This window comes from Nicotiana tomentosiformis, chromosome 6 (assembly GCF_000390325.3).
Source record: "Nicotiana tomentosiformis chromosome 6, ASM39032v3, whole genome shotgun sequence".
Taxonomy (NCBI): Eukaryota; Viridiplantae; Streptophyta; class Magnoliopsida; order Solanales; family Solanaceae; genus Nicotiana; species Nicotiana tomentosiformis.
Window position 1 is genome coordinate 3,553,974 of NC_090817.1, and position 14,754 is coordinate 3,568,727.

The window sequence follows — 14,754 nt, forward strand, 5'->3', positions numbered from 1 at the left end:
GATTTGTAGGTTTCGACATCAAATAAAGAAGATGGAAATTTTAAGTTTCATTAAGCTTGAATTGGAGCATAATTCGTGGTTTTAGGGTCGTTTTATGTGATTTGAGATTTCAAATAAGTTCGTATGATATTTTAGGACTTGTTGGTATATTTGGTTGAGGTCCCGAGGGCCTCGGGTTAGTTTCGGATGGTTAACGGATCAAAAGTTGGACTTAAAATAACTGCTGCAATTTTTCTCTGCTGCTGGAAATTTTGGGCAGTGATCGAGCCCAAGATCGAGGCACAAGATCGAGGTAGCCCATGATCGGACTCCCCATGGTCGGACTCCCCATGATCGAGGTCCAGGATCAGACTCCATGATCGAGGTCAACCTGGACAGATCTATAAGTTATAAAAATAGGGGGGCTTCGTCACATTCACCATTTTTAACAACTTGGAGCTTGAGCATAGGCGATTTTTGATATATTATCAAGGAAAATTATTGGGGTAAGTGATTCTATCTCGGATTTGGTCAATATACACGAATATATCATTGTTTTCACCATTTAATTACTGTTTTGAGATAGAAATTGGAAAAGATTTAGAAATCTCATAGAAACGAAATTTTGAGATTTCGGTGTCGATCCGGAGTCGGATTTGAGTGAAACTGGTATGGTTGGACTCGTAGTTGAATGTGTTATCGAATTTTGTAAGTTTCGCTGGATTCCGAGATGTGGACCCCACGGGCAATTTTTGAGTTAATTTCGGATTTGATTGAAAAATGTAATATTTTATTATGGAATTGATTTCTATAATTTTTGTTGGATGTATCGAATTAATTATGACTAGATACGAGTCGATCAGAGTTGAAAAATTGAGAAAAAAGCATAATACTTGGTAAAATTGGAGCAAGTCGAGGTAAGTGACTTGTCTAACCTTGTGTGGGGGAAATTTCCCGTAGAATTGATATTGATGTGATTATTGAAATGTGTTGAAAGTCGTGCATACGAGGTGACGAGTGTGTACACGGGCTAAATGTGAAAGATTATATTTTTAAATTGTATATATCATTGTTGCACATTTATTAAATTATTTTATCTTGTTATATTCTTCATCATTAATCTAAGATATATACTTTAAATTTATTTGGCCTTTTCATGCTAATTGTTATACCTGTTTAGTTGAAACTTGGTTTCTTTTATTCTGTGCATTATTTGAAGGGTGATTTTCTTTAAATTAAACATTATTAAAAATAAAGTATTTTTACATTTTAAATTTAATATTGAAGTAACGTATTAAAGATTTTAAAATATTATTTTCCTGAATTATCTATTCTTGAATATTGTTTGTAAGATTTTTGATGGAGCCGTGAGCTATTTAATGTGAAAAAATATTATTTATAATTTATTTTGGCATGAGCCGTGATCTCTTTATTGTGGAAAAATATTGTTGTTGAATTATTTTGGCAAGATAAATTATTTGAGCACTTGAGGTGCAAATTGTAATATATTGTGATATGAATACGCATGCAGTGGTATAAGGTCTGGGAATTGAAATGCATGCGGTGAGATAAGGGTGGCTTGATACCCGTGGCTAGTAGGGGAAACTACTAGAAGTCATGTTGTATGATAAGGATGACTAAAACGCGGGATGCTATTTCGAAAAAAATATTTTCTTTAAAAATAAATTGTGAAGGCTCCCGCGGTGAGATAAAGAAATGGGATATTGTGAATTTATTTATGATTTGGGACTACGAGGCTGTACCTCGGGAGTGCCCTTGTTGATATTAATTTATGGCCGCAATTGCCTTGATTATTTGTTGTGATTTTCTTAAAGTTGAAAGGAAATTCTGTTTCGTTTCCGCGAGATATTATTTGCCATTATTTTGTGTAATTAAATAGTGACATACTACTTGATTCATTTCCAATGTTATTTTATTTTACTATATTGTTAAATATTTTACTATGCCATTATTATATTCCAGTAGGGCCTCACCTGACCTCGTCACTACTCTACCGAGGTTAGGCTTGGCACTTACTGGGTACCGCTGTGGTGTACTCATACTACGCTTCCGCATATCTTTTTGTGTAGATCCAGGTACATCTTACCAGCCTAGACGTTAGTAAGTTACCTGCGCACGAAGACTTCGAGGTATATATGTCAGCGTCCGCAGACTCCGGAGTCCCCTTCTATCATTTTTATGTTGTTTCCTTATTTTTCTTTAGACCATGATATATAGAGACATTGATAATAAATTCTTAGAAGCTTGTTACTTATTTCTACCGGGTTTTCGGAGTTGAAATTGTTTGAATTATTGTTTAATTATTTCAAATATTTATTATTATTCCGCATTAATAGGCTTACCTAGTCTTAGAGACTAGGTGCCATCACGACATCCTACGGAGGGAATTTGGGGTCGTGACAAGTTGGTATCAGAGCTCTAGGTTCATAGATGTTATGAATCACAAGCAGGTTTAGTAGAGTCTTTGCGGATCGGTACGGAGACGTCTGTACTTATCTTCGAGAGGCTATGGAACTGTTAGGAAATATTCACTTCTTTGATTCCTTATCGTACGCCTTTGTTGATTTTAAAGTTCTAAACAATTGTCTTTCTATTCTCTCATAGATGGTGAGGACACACACAATTAGATCTGATGATCAGACACCCACGCCCCCTGTTGAAGCCGCAAGAGGCCGGGGTCGGGGCAGAGGCCGAGGAAGACCACGTGGTACAGCCAGAGCACCTGCACGAGCTGCTGCACCAGAGCCATCAGTAGCTCCAGTTGGAGAGCAGGCACCTAAGTCGCATGTTACTACTCATGCACTTTAGGAAACTCTTGCCCAGTTTTTGAGCATGTTTGGCACTTTGGCTCAGGCAGGGTTAATTCCACTTGCTCCTGCCACATCTCAGGCCGGGGGAGGAGCACAGACTCCCTCCGCCCGTACTTCAGAGCCACGGGCCCAAGTTGACCATGCCCAGAGGTTATACCAGTGCAACCAGTTGTCCCAGTTCGGCCTGAGATTAGGACAACAGTTATAGAGGGGGAGCAGCTCAGGCTCGAGAGGTACAAGAAGTACCACCCTCCCACTTTCAGCGGTTTAGCTTCAGATGATGCTTAGGGTTTTCTGGAGGAATGTCACTGTATCCTTCGTATATGGGTATTGTGGATTCCAGTAGGGTTTCTTTTACGACATTCCAGTTTAGAGGAGCAGCCTACCAGGGGTGGCGGGCATATGAGTTGGATATTCCCGCTGAGGCATCTTCACTCACTTGGACTCAATTTTCAGATATGTTCTTAAGGGAGTATGTTCCTCAGAGTCTTAGAGATGCATGGCGCACAGATGAAACTATATGACCCAAAAATTCCACTGAATCAAGCCAGAATTCACACTTAGAAAATTTTGCATATAACTTCTTTTCTCTCAAAGTCTAATGCACAGTCCTCAGGTGTTGTTCATGATCTTCCCGACTCCGGGAATACACCAGAATGTCGTCAATAAACACAATGATGAAAGAATCAAGATAGGGCTGAAATACACTATTCATTTAGTGCATAAATATTGTTGGGGCATTGGTTAGCCCAAAAGACATCACAAGGAACTCGTAATGACCGTACCGAGTCCTGAAAGTAGTCTTCGGGATATCTGGCTCCCGAATCTTCAACTGATGATAGCCTGAATGTAAGTCGATCTTAGAGAACACTCTGGCACCCTGAAGCTGATCAAATAGATCATCAATGCGCGGCAATGGATACTTGTTCTTCACTGTAGCCTTGTTCAGCTAGCGATAATCAATACACATCCGCATAGAACCATCCTTATTCTTCGCAAATAATATAAGAGCACCCCAAGGTGATACACTAGGCCGAATGAAACCCTTATCAAGCAACTCTTGTAACTATTCTTTTAATTCTTTCAACTCTGCTAGGGTCATACGATATGGTGGAATAGAAATGGGCTGAGTACCCGGTAATAAATCAATGCCAAAGTCAATATCCCTGTTGGGTGGCATACCCGGAAGATCTAATGGAAATACATCAGGAAAATCCATCACTACAGGAACTGACTCCATAGTAAGAGTATCAATACTAACATCTCTCGCATAGGCCAGATACGCATCACACCCCTTCTCAACCATTCGTTGAGCCTTAAGAAATGAAACAACCCTGCTATGAACATGATCTGAGGTACCTCTCCACACTAGCCACGGTAGACCTGGTATAGCCAACGTCAGCGTCTTGGCGTAATAATCCAGAATAGCATGATAGGATGACAACCAGCCCATGCCCAAAATAATATTGAAACCCACCATACTGAGCAATAATAAATCAGCCCTGATCTCAAAACCACTGATAACAATTAAACACGACCGATACACACGGTCTACAATAATCGATTCACCCACGGGTGTAGATACATAAACAGAAGAACTCAAGGAATCATGTGATACGCCCAAATACGGGGCAAAATAAGAAGACACATAAGAATAAATGGAGCATGGATCAAATAAGACTGATGCATCTCTGTGGCAGACCGGAATAATATATGTGATAACAGAATCGGATGCACCTGCCTATGTCCTAGCATGAAGGGCATAATATCTGACCTGGCCTCCCCCTCTAGGGCGACCTCTACCCGCCCGACCTCCACCTCTGGCTAGTTGTGCAGGTGGAGTGGCAACTGGTGCAGTAATCATAACCTGAGAAGCATGAGGGCCCTGTGGAATAAGTGGGGCATGAGAGATCTGTGGAGGTGCACCCCTCCTAAATCTAGGGTAATCTCTCATAATATGATGAGTGTCACCACACTCAAAACAAGCCCTCGGAGGACGTGGCTGCTGGGACTGGCTCGGGCCTAATCGACTAGACTGCCCGCTGAAAGCACCCCGTACAGGAGGTACAGAAGACACTGGCCATGCATAATATGGAACCTGAGGTCTAGGAGTAGCCGGAATACCACTGGAAGCTGAAAGTGCTGAATGAATAGGACGACTCGCGTAACCTCTACCATGACGGGCTGCAATTGGGGCACGAGAATTATTATATGTGCCAGAATCTCGGGGTCTCTTAGCTTCCCCCTCTTCCCTTTCCCGGATCCGCATACCTTCCAATCTCATAACAATTGACACTTATGTTGGTATGTGATGTCCATCTCTAGCTCTCGAGCCATACTGTATCTGATAATAGGGTGGAGATCCTCAATAAATCTACGAACCCGCTATCGAACAGTAGCAACTAAGGCTGGTGCATGCCTCGCCAAATCACTGAATTAGACCGCATACTTTGACACAGTCATAGAACCCTGGCGCAGCTGAGTTTCCTTGGTTTGGTAGGGTATTATCGCCGATTTGTAAAGGGTTTCTCTTCTATTGCTGCATCTATGACCAAATTGACCCAGAAGGGTGCTCCGTTACCGAGGAATGTGATGAGAGCTTCCAAAAGCTAAAGACATATTTGACTACAACCCCGGTATTGGTATTACCTATAGGTTCAGTGTCTTATACTGTGTATTGTGATGCATCGCGTATTGGTCTCGTCGCAGTGTTGATGCAAGACGGTAGGGTGATTACCTACGCGTCCAGACAGTTAAAGGTGCATGAGAAGAATTATCCTGTATATGACCTTGAGTTAGCAGATATTGTTCATGCCTTGAAGATTTGGCGGCATTATTTGTACGGTGTCCATTGCGAGGTCTACACCGATCAACGAAGTCTACAACATCTGTTTAAACAGAATGATCTTAATTTGCGGCAGTGGAGGTGGTTGCAGTTGCTTAAGGATTATGATATCACCATTCTCTATCATCCTGGGAAGGCCAATATAGTGGCCGATGCCTTGAGTCGTAAGGCGGAGAGTTTGGGTAGCTTAGCATATTTACCGGTAGTAGAGAGGCCTTTAGCCTTGGATGTTCAAGCCTTGGCCAACTAGTTTGTCAGATTGGATGTTTCCGAGCCGAGTCAAGTTTTGGCTTCTTTTTATGATCGTATCAGGGAGCGTCAGTATGATGACCCCCATTTGCTTGTCCTTAAGGATACAGTTCAGCACGATGATGCCAAGGAAGTCACTATTGGAGATGACGGTGTACTACGGATGCAGGGCAGGCTATGTGTACCCAATGTAGATGGCTTACGTGAGTTGATTCTCCAGGAGGCTCACAGTTCGCGGTACTCCATTCATCCGGGTGCTGCAAAGATGTATCAGGACTTAAGACAACACTATTGGTGGAGGCAGATGAAGAAAGACATAGTGGAGTATGTAGCTCGGTGTCTAAATTGTCAACAGGTGAAATATGAGCATCATCGACCGGGTGGATTGCTTTAGAAGTTAGAGATTCCATAATGGAAATGGGAGAGGATCACTATGGATTTCGTTGTTGGGCTCCCACGGACTCAGAATAAGTTCGATGCAGCTTGGGTGATTGTGGATAGATTGACCAAGTCAGCTCATTTTATTCCTGTGATGACTGCCTACTCTTCCGAACAGTTGGCTCGAATCTATATTCGTGAGATTGTTAGACTTCACGGTGTACCAGTATCTATCATCTATGACCGGAGTACGCAGTTTACATCATGGTTCTAGAGGGCAGTATAACATGAGTTGGGTACTCGGGTAGAGTTGAGTACAACATTTCACCCTCAGATGGACGGGCAGTCCGAACGCACTATTCAGATACTAGAGGATATGCTTCGTGTGTGTGTGATAGATTTTGGGGGTGCTTGGGATCAGTTCTTACCACTTGCGGAGTTTGCTTACAAATACAGTTATTAGTCGAGCATTCATATGGCTCCGTATGAGGCCTTGTGTGGTAGGCGATCCCGGTCTCTAGTGGGTTGCTTCGAACCGGGCGAGGCTAGACTATTGGGTACAGACTTGGTTCAGGATGCCTTGGAAAAGGTTAAGTTGATTCAGGATCGGCTTCGTATAGCCCAATCTAGACATAAGAGTTATGCGGATCGGAAGGTTCGTGATGTTGCATTCATGGTTGGTGAGCGGGTATTGCTCCGGGTTTCTCCTATGAAAGGTGTGATGAGATTCAGGAAGAAGGGCAAGTTGAGCTCTAGGTATATTGGGCATTTTGAGATTCTTGAAAGAGTTGGAGATGTGGCTTACACACTTGCACTACCACCTAGTCTCCCTACAGTTCATCCGGTATTCCATGTTTCCATGCTTCGGAAATATCACGGCGATCTGTCTCATATGTTAGACTTCAGTTCGGTTCAGTTGGACAATGATCTATCTTATGTTGAGCAACCAGTGGCTATTTTAGATAGGCAGGTTCGAAAGCTGAGGTCAAAGAACATTGCTTCCGTGAAGGTACAGTGGAGGGTCATCCGGTCGAGGAGGCGACTTGGGAGACCGAGCATGATATATTATGTGCAGCTGTTATCCATACTTATTCACCAGCTCAAGTACTTTTTCTAACTCCATTCGAGGACGAACGTTTATTTTAGAGGCGGAGAATGTGATGACCCAAAATGTCATCTTTAAATTTAATAATTAATTCCATGTTCTAAGACCTCGAAAAGGCACTATTTATCATTCCTCGACTTGCGTGCGCAATCCGTAAAATTTTTTGGAAAGTTTTTATGTGAAAAATAGATTAAAATATGAATTAGAACTTTAAAACTCAACTGAGTTGACTTTGGTTAATATTTTGAGCAAACAGACTCGGATTAGTATTTTGATAGTTCTGGTAGGTCCGTATCGTGATTTGGGACTTGGGCGTATGCCCGGAATTAAATTCCGAGGTCCCTAGCCCGAGATATGAAATTTTGATGAAAAATTAAAAGTTTAAGTTCAAATAGTGACCGGATGCCGAATTATGTGCAAACGACCCCGAAATAGAATTTTGATGATTCCAACAGGTCCGTATGTTGATTTTGGACTTAGGAGCATGATCGAAATTTTATTTGGAAGTCCGTAGCAAAATTAGTCTTGAAACGTCTAAAATAGGAATTTAAAGTTTGGAAGTTTGATCGGGGAGTTTACTTTTCTGATACCGGGGTCGGAATCCAGTTCTAAAAATTTTCACAGCTCTGTTATGTCATTTATGACTTGATAGGTTTCGACATGGAATGTTGAAGATGGAAATTTTAAGTTTCATTAAGCTTGAATTGGAGCATAATTCGTGACTTTAGCGTCGTTTTATATGATTTGAGATTTCAATTAAGTTCGTATGATATTTTATGACTTGTTGGTATATTTGGTTGAGTTCCCGGGGGCCTCGGGTGAGTTTCGGATGGTTAACGGGTCAAAAGTTAAACTTAAAACAGCTGCTGCAATTTTTCTCTGCTGCTGGAAATTTTGGGCTGTGATCGAGCCCAAGATCAAGGTAGCCCAAGATCGAGGCAGCCCAAGAGCGAGGCAGCCCATGATCGGACTCCCCCATGATCGGACTCCCCCATGATCGGACTCCCCATGGTCGGAATACCCATGATCGGACTCCCCATGATCGAGGTCCAAGATCAGATTCCATGATCGAGGTCAACCTGGACATATCTGTAAGTTATAAAAATAGGGGGGCTTCGTCCCATTCGCCATTTTTAACAACTTGGAGCTTGAGCAGAGGCAATTTTTGATATATTATCAAGGAAAAAACATTGGGGGTAAGTGATTCTAACTCGGATTTGGTCAATATACACGAATATATTATTATTTTCACCATTTAATTAGTGTTTTGAGATAGAAATTTGGAAAAAATTTAGAAATCTCATAGAAACGAATTTTTGAGATTTCGGTGTCGATCCGGAGTCGGATTTGAGTGAAACTGGTATGGTTGAACTCGTAGTTGAATGGGTTGTTGAATTTTATAAGTTTCGCTGGATTCCGAGACGTGGATACCACTGGCAAATTTTGAGCTAATTTTGGATTTTATTGAAAAATATAATATTTTCTTATGAATTGATTCCTATAATTTTTGTTGGTTGTATCGAATTAATTATGACTAGATACGAGTTGATCGGAGTCTGAAAATCGAGGAAAAAGAAGTGACTTGTCTAACCTTGTGTGGGGGAAATTTTCCCTAGAATTGATATTGATATAATTATTGAAATGTGTTGAAAGTCGTGTACACGAGGTGATGAGTGTGTACACGGGCTAAATGTGAAAGATTATATTTTTAAATTGTGTAGATCATTGTTGCACATTTATTAAATTATTTTATCTTGTTATATTCTTCATCATTAATCTGAGACATATACTTTAAATTTGTTTGACCTTTTCCTGCTAATTGTTATACCTGTTTAGTTGAAACTTGGTTTCTTTTATTCTGTGCATTATTTGAAGGGTGATTTTCTTTAAATTAAACATTATTAAAAATGAAGTATTTTTACATTTTAAATTTGATATTGAAGCAACGTATTAAAGATTTTGAAATATTATTTTCCTGAATTATCTATTCTTGAATATTTTTGTAAGATTTTTTGTACTCATTGTGATGGAGCCGTGAGCTCTTTATTGTAGAAAAATATTATTGATGATTTATTTTGGCATGAACCGTGAGCTCTTTATTGTGGAAAAATATTGTTGTTGAATTATTTTGGCAAGATAAATTATTTGAGCACTTGAGGTGCAAATTATAATATATTGTGCTATGAATACGCATGCAGTGGTATAAGGTCTGGGAATTAAAATGCATGCGGTGAGATAAGGGTGGCTTGATACCCGTGGCTAGTAGGGAAAACTACTAGAAGTCATGTTGTATGATAAGGATGACTAAAACGCGGGATGCTATTTCGGAAAAAATATTTTCTTTAAAAATAAATTGTGAAGGCTCCTGCTGTGAGATAAAGAAATGGGATATTGTGAATTTATTTATGATTTGGGACTACGAGGCCGTACCTCGGGAGTGCCCTTGTTGATATTAATTTATGGCTGCAATTGCCTTGATTATTTGTTGTGATTTTCTTAAAGTTGAAAGGAAATTCTGTTTCGTTTCCGCGAGATATTATTTGCCATTATTTTGCGTAATTAAATAGTGACATACTACTTGATTCATTTCCAATGTTATTTTATTTTACTCTATTGTTAAACATTTTACCATGCCATTATTATATTCCAGTAGGGTCTCACTTGACCTCGTCACTACTCTACCGAGGTTAGGCTTGGCACTTACTTGGTACCACTATGGTGTACTCATACTACGCTTCCGCACATCTTTTGTGTAGATCCAGGTACATCTTACCAGCCTAGACGTCAGTGAGTTACCTACGCACGGAGACTTCGAGGTATATCTGTCAGCGTCCGCAGACTCCGGAGTCCCCTTCTATCATTTTTATGTTGCTTACTTATTTTTCTTTAGACCTTCATATATGGAGATATTGAGAATAAATTCTTAGAAGCTTTTGACTTATTTCTACCGGGTTTTGGGAGTTGAAATTATTTGAATTGTTGTTTAATTATTTCAGATATTTATTATTATTCCGCATTGATATGCTTACCTAGTCTTAGAGACTAGGTGCCATCACGATATCCTACAGAGGGAATTTGGGGTCGTGACAACTCCCTAGTTAATGTTTATTTTAGACATAGGGTCTCCACTCCCTAGTGTCTTTTCCAACATAGGGTGTTTACTCCCTAGTTGAAGTTATTTTAGACATAGGGTCTCCAATCCCTAGTCTCTTTTCCAACATAGGGTCTCCACTCTCTAGCTAATGTTTATTTAAGACATAGGGTCTCCATTCCCTAGTTGTTTTTGTCTCCAATCCCTAGTTGATCTTATTTTAGACATAGGGTCTCCAATCCCTAGTTGATTTTATCTTTGACATAGGGTCTCCTCTCCCTAGTCGTTTTTCCAACATAGGTGTCCACTCTCTAGTTGATTTTGTTTTAGATATAGGGTCTGCACTCCCTAGTCGCTTTTCCAACATAGGGTCTCCATTACCTAGTTGATTTTATTTTAGACATAGGGTCTCCACTCCCTAGTTGATTTGTTTTAGACATAGGGTTTCTATTCCCTAGTCGTTTTTCCAATATAGGGTCTCCACTCCCTAGTTGATTTCATTTTAGACATAGGGTCTCCACTCCCTAGTCTCTGTTTTCTCAGGGTACACCAATCCGACTTTTATTTGCTTTCAATAATGAAGTAGTATAAAGTTTTGTTTACAAATAACTCACGAAAATTTTCTAGTGAAAACTGGGGAAGAAAAATTTCGTTCGTTCGTTTGTTTTGGTGTCTGAGCAAGTTGTTACCTCGAGCCATAGGGTTCGAGATGACCAAAAAGAAGTCTCAATCCAAAATAAAGAAAAGAAAAGGAAAAAAAGTGAATCCAAAATGCAGAAGCGGAGAAAAGATGTGGACTGCTCAAGACATGACTGAAGTCACGAGCCTTGAATGTCCGGTCTTGATCCGAAGAAACCATAGAAGAATGAACTAGCACATGCCACTAGCAAGCATCAAGATTCAGATTAGAGTGTGCGTGAAGAGCCAACCAAGACTCAAGATCAAGCTTCAAAAGACTTATAGATAAGAATCTTGTAACTCGTAGCTGATAGGCTTTCTCATTTTGATTTTGGTGTAATAAGGAGCTCAGCAAGCAACAACAACAACAACAGTGAAATCACAGCTTCTCGGTAGTCCCAGCTACCAAAATTTCCAGAACTACACTGACCTGATTCCTTTATAGCCGAGGATATGTAGGCAACCTCCGAAGCAAGGTTCGGCCAAACTTTTTCAAAACGCTTCACACGGAGTATCAACGGGCAAAAAATGCTCGTAATTGCTCACTTTATCTTTGCCCAAATATTCTTCATGTTTCTGAGCAAAGAGGGCAGCTGTGAGCACGTAATTTTTGCCCTGTGAAAAATACTCCTATAAAATCCACAAAAATAGATTCTTCTAATTGTCTTAATTTTTCATATAATTTCTAGGAATTTCTTGTTAATTATTGTTTGCATTTAGTTGCATAATTAATATCTTAAAATCATAAGAAAATACCAAAAAATATCCAAAATCTTCATTGCATAGCATTTTAGGTTTATTTTGCATTTTTAGGATTTAATTACGTTTATTAGGCGTAATTTCAATAGCTATTCTTTCTCTTTCTATATTCATACATCTCTTTCTCTCTAAATCACCGGACCTCCGGCGGACCAGGTAAGACCTCCGGCCCCTACCCCACCCCACCCCTTGTCTTCTTTTTCTCTCTTTCTCTCTCATGCTTTCTCCTTCTTCCCGTTACTTCCCTTTCCCCCCCTCCCTTTCTTTCTTGTTTTCTTGTACCCCCTTTTTGCTCCCCAGATCTGCCCTCTCTTTTTATTTCCCTTTCCCTTTTCTTCTTCTCCCTTCTTTCTCTCCCCTATACCTCGTCTCTTCCACCTCGTCCCTCTATTTTCTGGCGTACTGACCTAGCCTAGCGACGGCGGCGGCGGAAACTACTTTCCAGCGAGCCTCAGACGAAGTGGGCGGGAACTTCCAAAATATAGTTGTTGTGGACAATACCTTTCTAAGCACTCGTTGTGACTTCAGGTTCTATTGCTCTTGCTTAAAATTTGCTATTTGTTAATATTGGACTCGTGTTGGTACCTCTCGTTTTCCAATTTTCCTTTGTTGTGTTAGTTAAATTATTGTCAACTTAGTTCGTATTAGTTTATTCACCGTATTAGTGTGCCTATAGTTGCAACTTGTCTTCTTCTGTTTGGTCTGTTATATTGTGCGTGATAGTGATTCCCCTTACTCTGCCGTAAGTATAGTGGCTGTGGTCTGGGATGGTCGAGTGAGGTCATGTCCTCGGGGGGAACGGGGGTGGGGCGGGAGGTAGGGTAGGGCATAGGAGGTGGGGTGGGAGGCAAGGGAGGTAAAGGGAACAAGGGTGTCTGTAGGTTGAGAATTGGGTCATGGAACGTAGGTACATTGACGGGTAGGTCTATAGAGTTGGCGAAGATCCTCCAGAAGAGGAAAGTCAATATAGCGTGTGTCCAAGAGACTAGGTGGGTAGGGTCGAGGGCGAAGGACGCGGACGGGTATAAACTTTGATACTCAGGAGTCCAGAAAGGTAAGAATGGAGTGGGCATCTTGGTGGATAGGGAACTCAGAGAGTCTGTGGTCGAGGTTAGACGAGTGAATGATAGATTGATGATTATTAAGTTGGTGGTTGGAGAGTGCACCCTAAATGTCGTTAGCGCCCATGCGCCGCATGTGGGCCTAAATGAGGAGGATAAACAATGCTTCTGGAAGGGGTTAGATGAGATTGTACGTCAGGTTCCGCCTACTGAGAAGCTATTCATAGGAGGGGATTTCAATGGGCATATTGGGTCGACTGCAGGTGGTTATGGCGAGGTGCACAGAGGCTTCGATTTTGGGGAGAGGAACAGAGGAGGTACATCGTTGTTGGACTTCGCTAAGGCTTTTGGGTTGGTGATTGTGAACTCTAGCTTTCCAAAGAGGGAGAGCCATTTGGTTACTTTTCAAAATACGGTGGCGAAGACTCAGATTGACTATCTTATCCTCAAGAGAGGTGACAGAGGAATGTGCAAGGATTGCAAGGTGATTCCGGGTGAGATACTCGCGACGCAACATATGCTCTTAGTGATGGACGTTGGTATTATGTTAAAGAGGAGGAAAAGGTCTACTCGAGGAAGTCCGAGAATCAGGTGGGGAGCCTTAGCTAAGGATAAAGTCCAAGAGTTGGAAGGGCGGTTGTCGGCTATAGGAGCTTGGAGGAGCAGCAGTGACGCAAGCACTATGTGGTCAGCGACAACATACTGTATTAGGGAGGTTGCGAGAGAGGTGTTAGGAGTCTCGACGGGCGTCTTTGGTGGGCATAAAGGAGACTAGTGGTGGAATGAAGTGGTTCAAGGTAAAGTGGAATCTAAGAAAGTGGCGTACCTGAAGTTAGTGGGGAGCATAGATGAGGAGGAGAGGCGAGCATGCATGGAGAGGTATAAGACAGCTAGGAAGGAGGCTAAGTTGGCAGTCACAAAGGCTAAGACTGCTGCATATGGTCGTATGTACGAGGAATTGGGGAAAAAAGGCGGCGAGAAGAAGTTATTCCGGTTGGCCAAGTTGAGAGAGAGGAAGGCTCGGGATTTGGACCAAGTGAGATGTATCAAGGACGAAGATAGTAGAGTATTAATGGAAGATGCCCAGATTAAGAGGAGATGGCAGACCTACTTTCATAAACTTCTGAATGAAGAAGAGGATCAGGATATTGTGCTAGGCGAATTGGAGCATTCCGAGAGTCATCGTGACTTTGGGTACTGCAGGCGTATCGAGGTTGATGAGGTCGTGGGAGTTATGCGTAAGATGAGTAGGGCAGAGCAACCGGTCCAGATGAGATTCTGGTGGAATTTTGGAAGTGTGTGTTGAGAGCAGGTTTGGAGTGGTTGGCTAGGTTATTTAATGTTATTTTTAAGGCGAAGAGGATGTCGGATGAGTGGAGGTGGAGTACGGTGGTCCCATTGTATAAGAACAAAGGTGATATCTAGAGTTATAACAATTATATGGGTATCAAATTACTGAGTCATACCATGAAAGTGTGGGAGAGGGTGGTTGAAGTGAGGGTAAGGATGACAGTGTCTGTATCCGACAACCAGTTCAGGTTCATGCCGGGTCGTTCGACTACAAAAGCTATACACCTTGTTAGGAAGTTGGTGGAACTATACAGAGAGATGAAGAAGGATCTGCACATGGTCTTTATTGACCTAGAGAAAGCGTATGACAAGATTCCTAGAGAAGTTCTCTGGAGATGCCTGGAGGCAAAATGTGTATCGGTTCCCTACATTATGGTGATTAAGGACATATATGATGGGGCTAAGACTCGGGTTAGGACAGTAGGAGG

General features: G+C 41.4%; 1 protein-coding gene across 1 annotated transcript; it reads left to right on the forward strand.

The window, feature by feature from the left end:
- Window positions 1-13,049: 13,049 nt before the first annotated feature.
- LOC138893504 (uncharacterized) lies at window positions 13,050-13,751 on the forward strand. Its single transcript, XM_070178107.1, has one exon. It carries the CDS (start codon window positions 13,050-13,052, stop codon window positions 13,749-13,751), a length of 702 nt encoding a protein of 233 aa, XP_070034208.1.
- The last annotated feature ends 1,003 nt before the right edge of the window (window positions 13,752-14,754 follow it).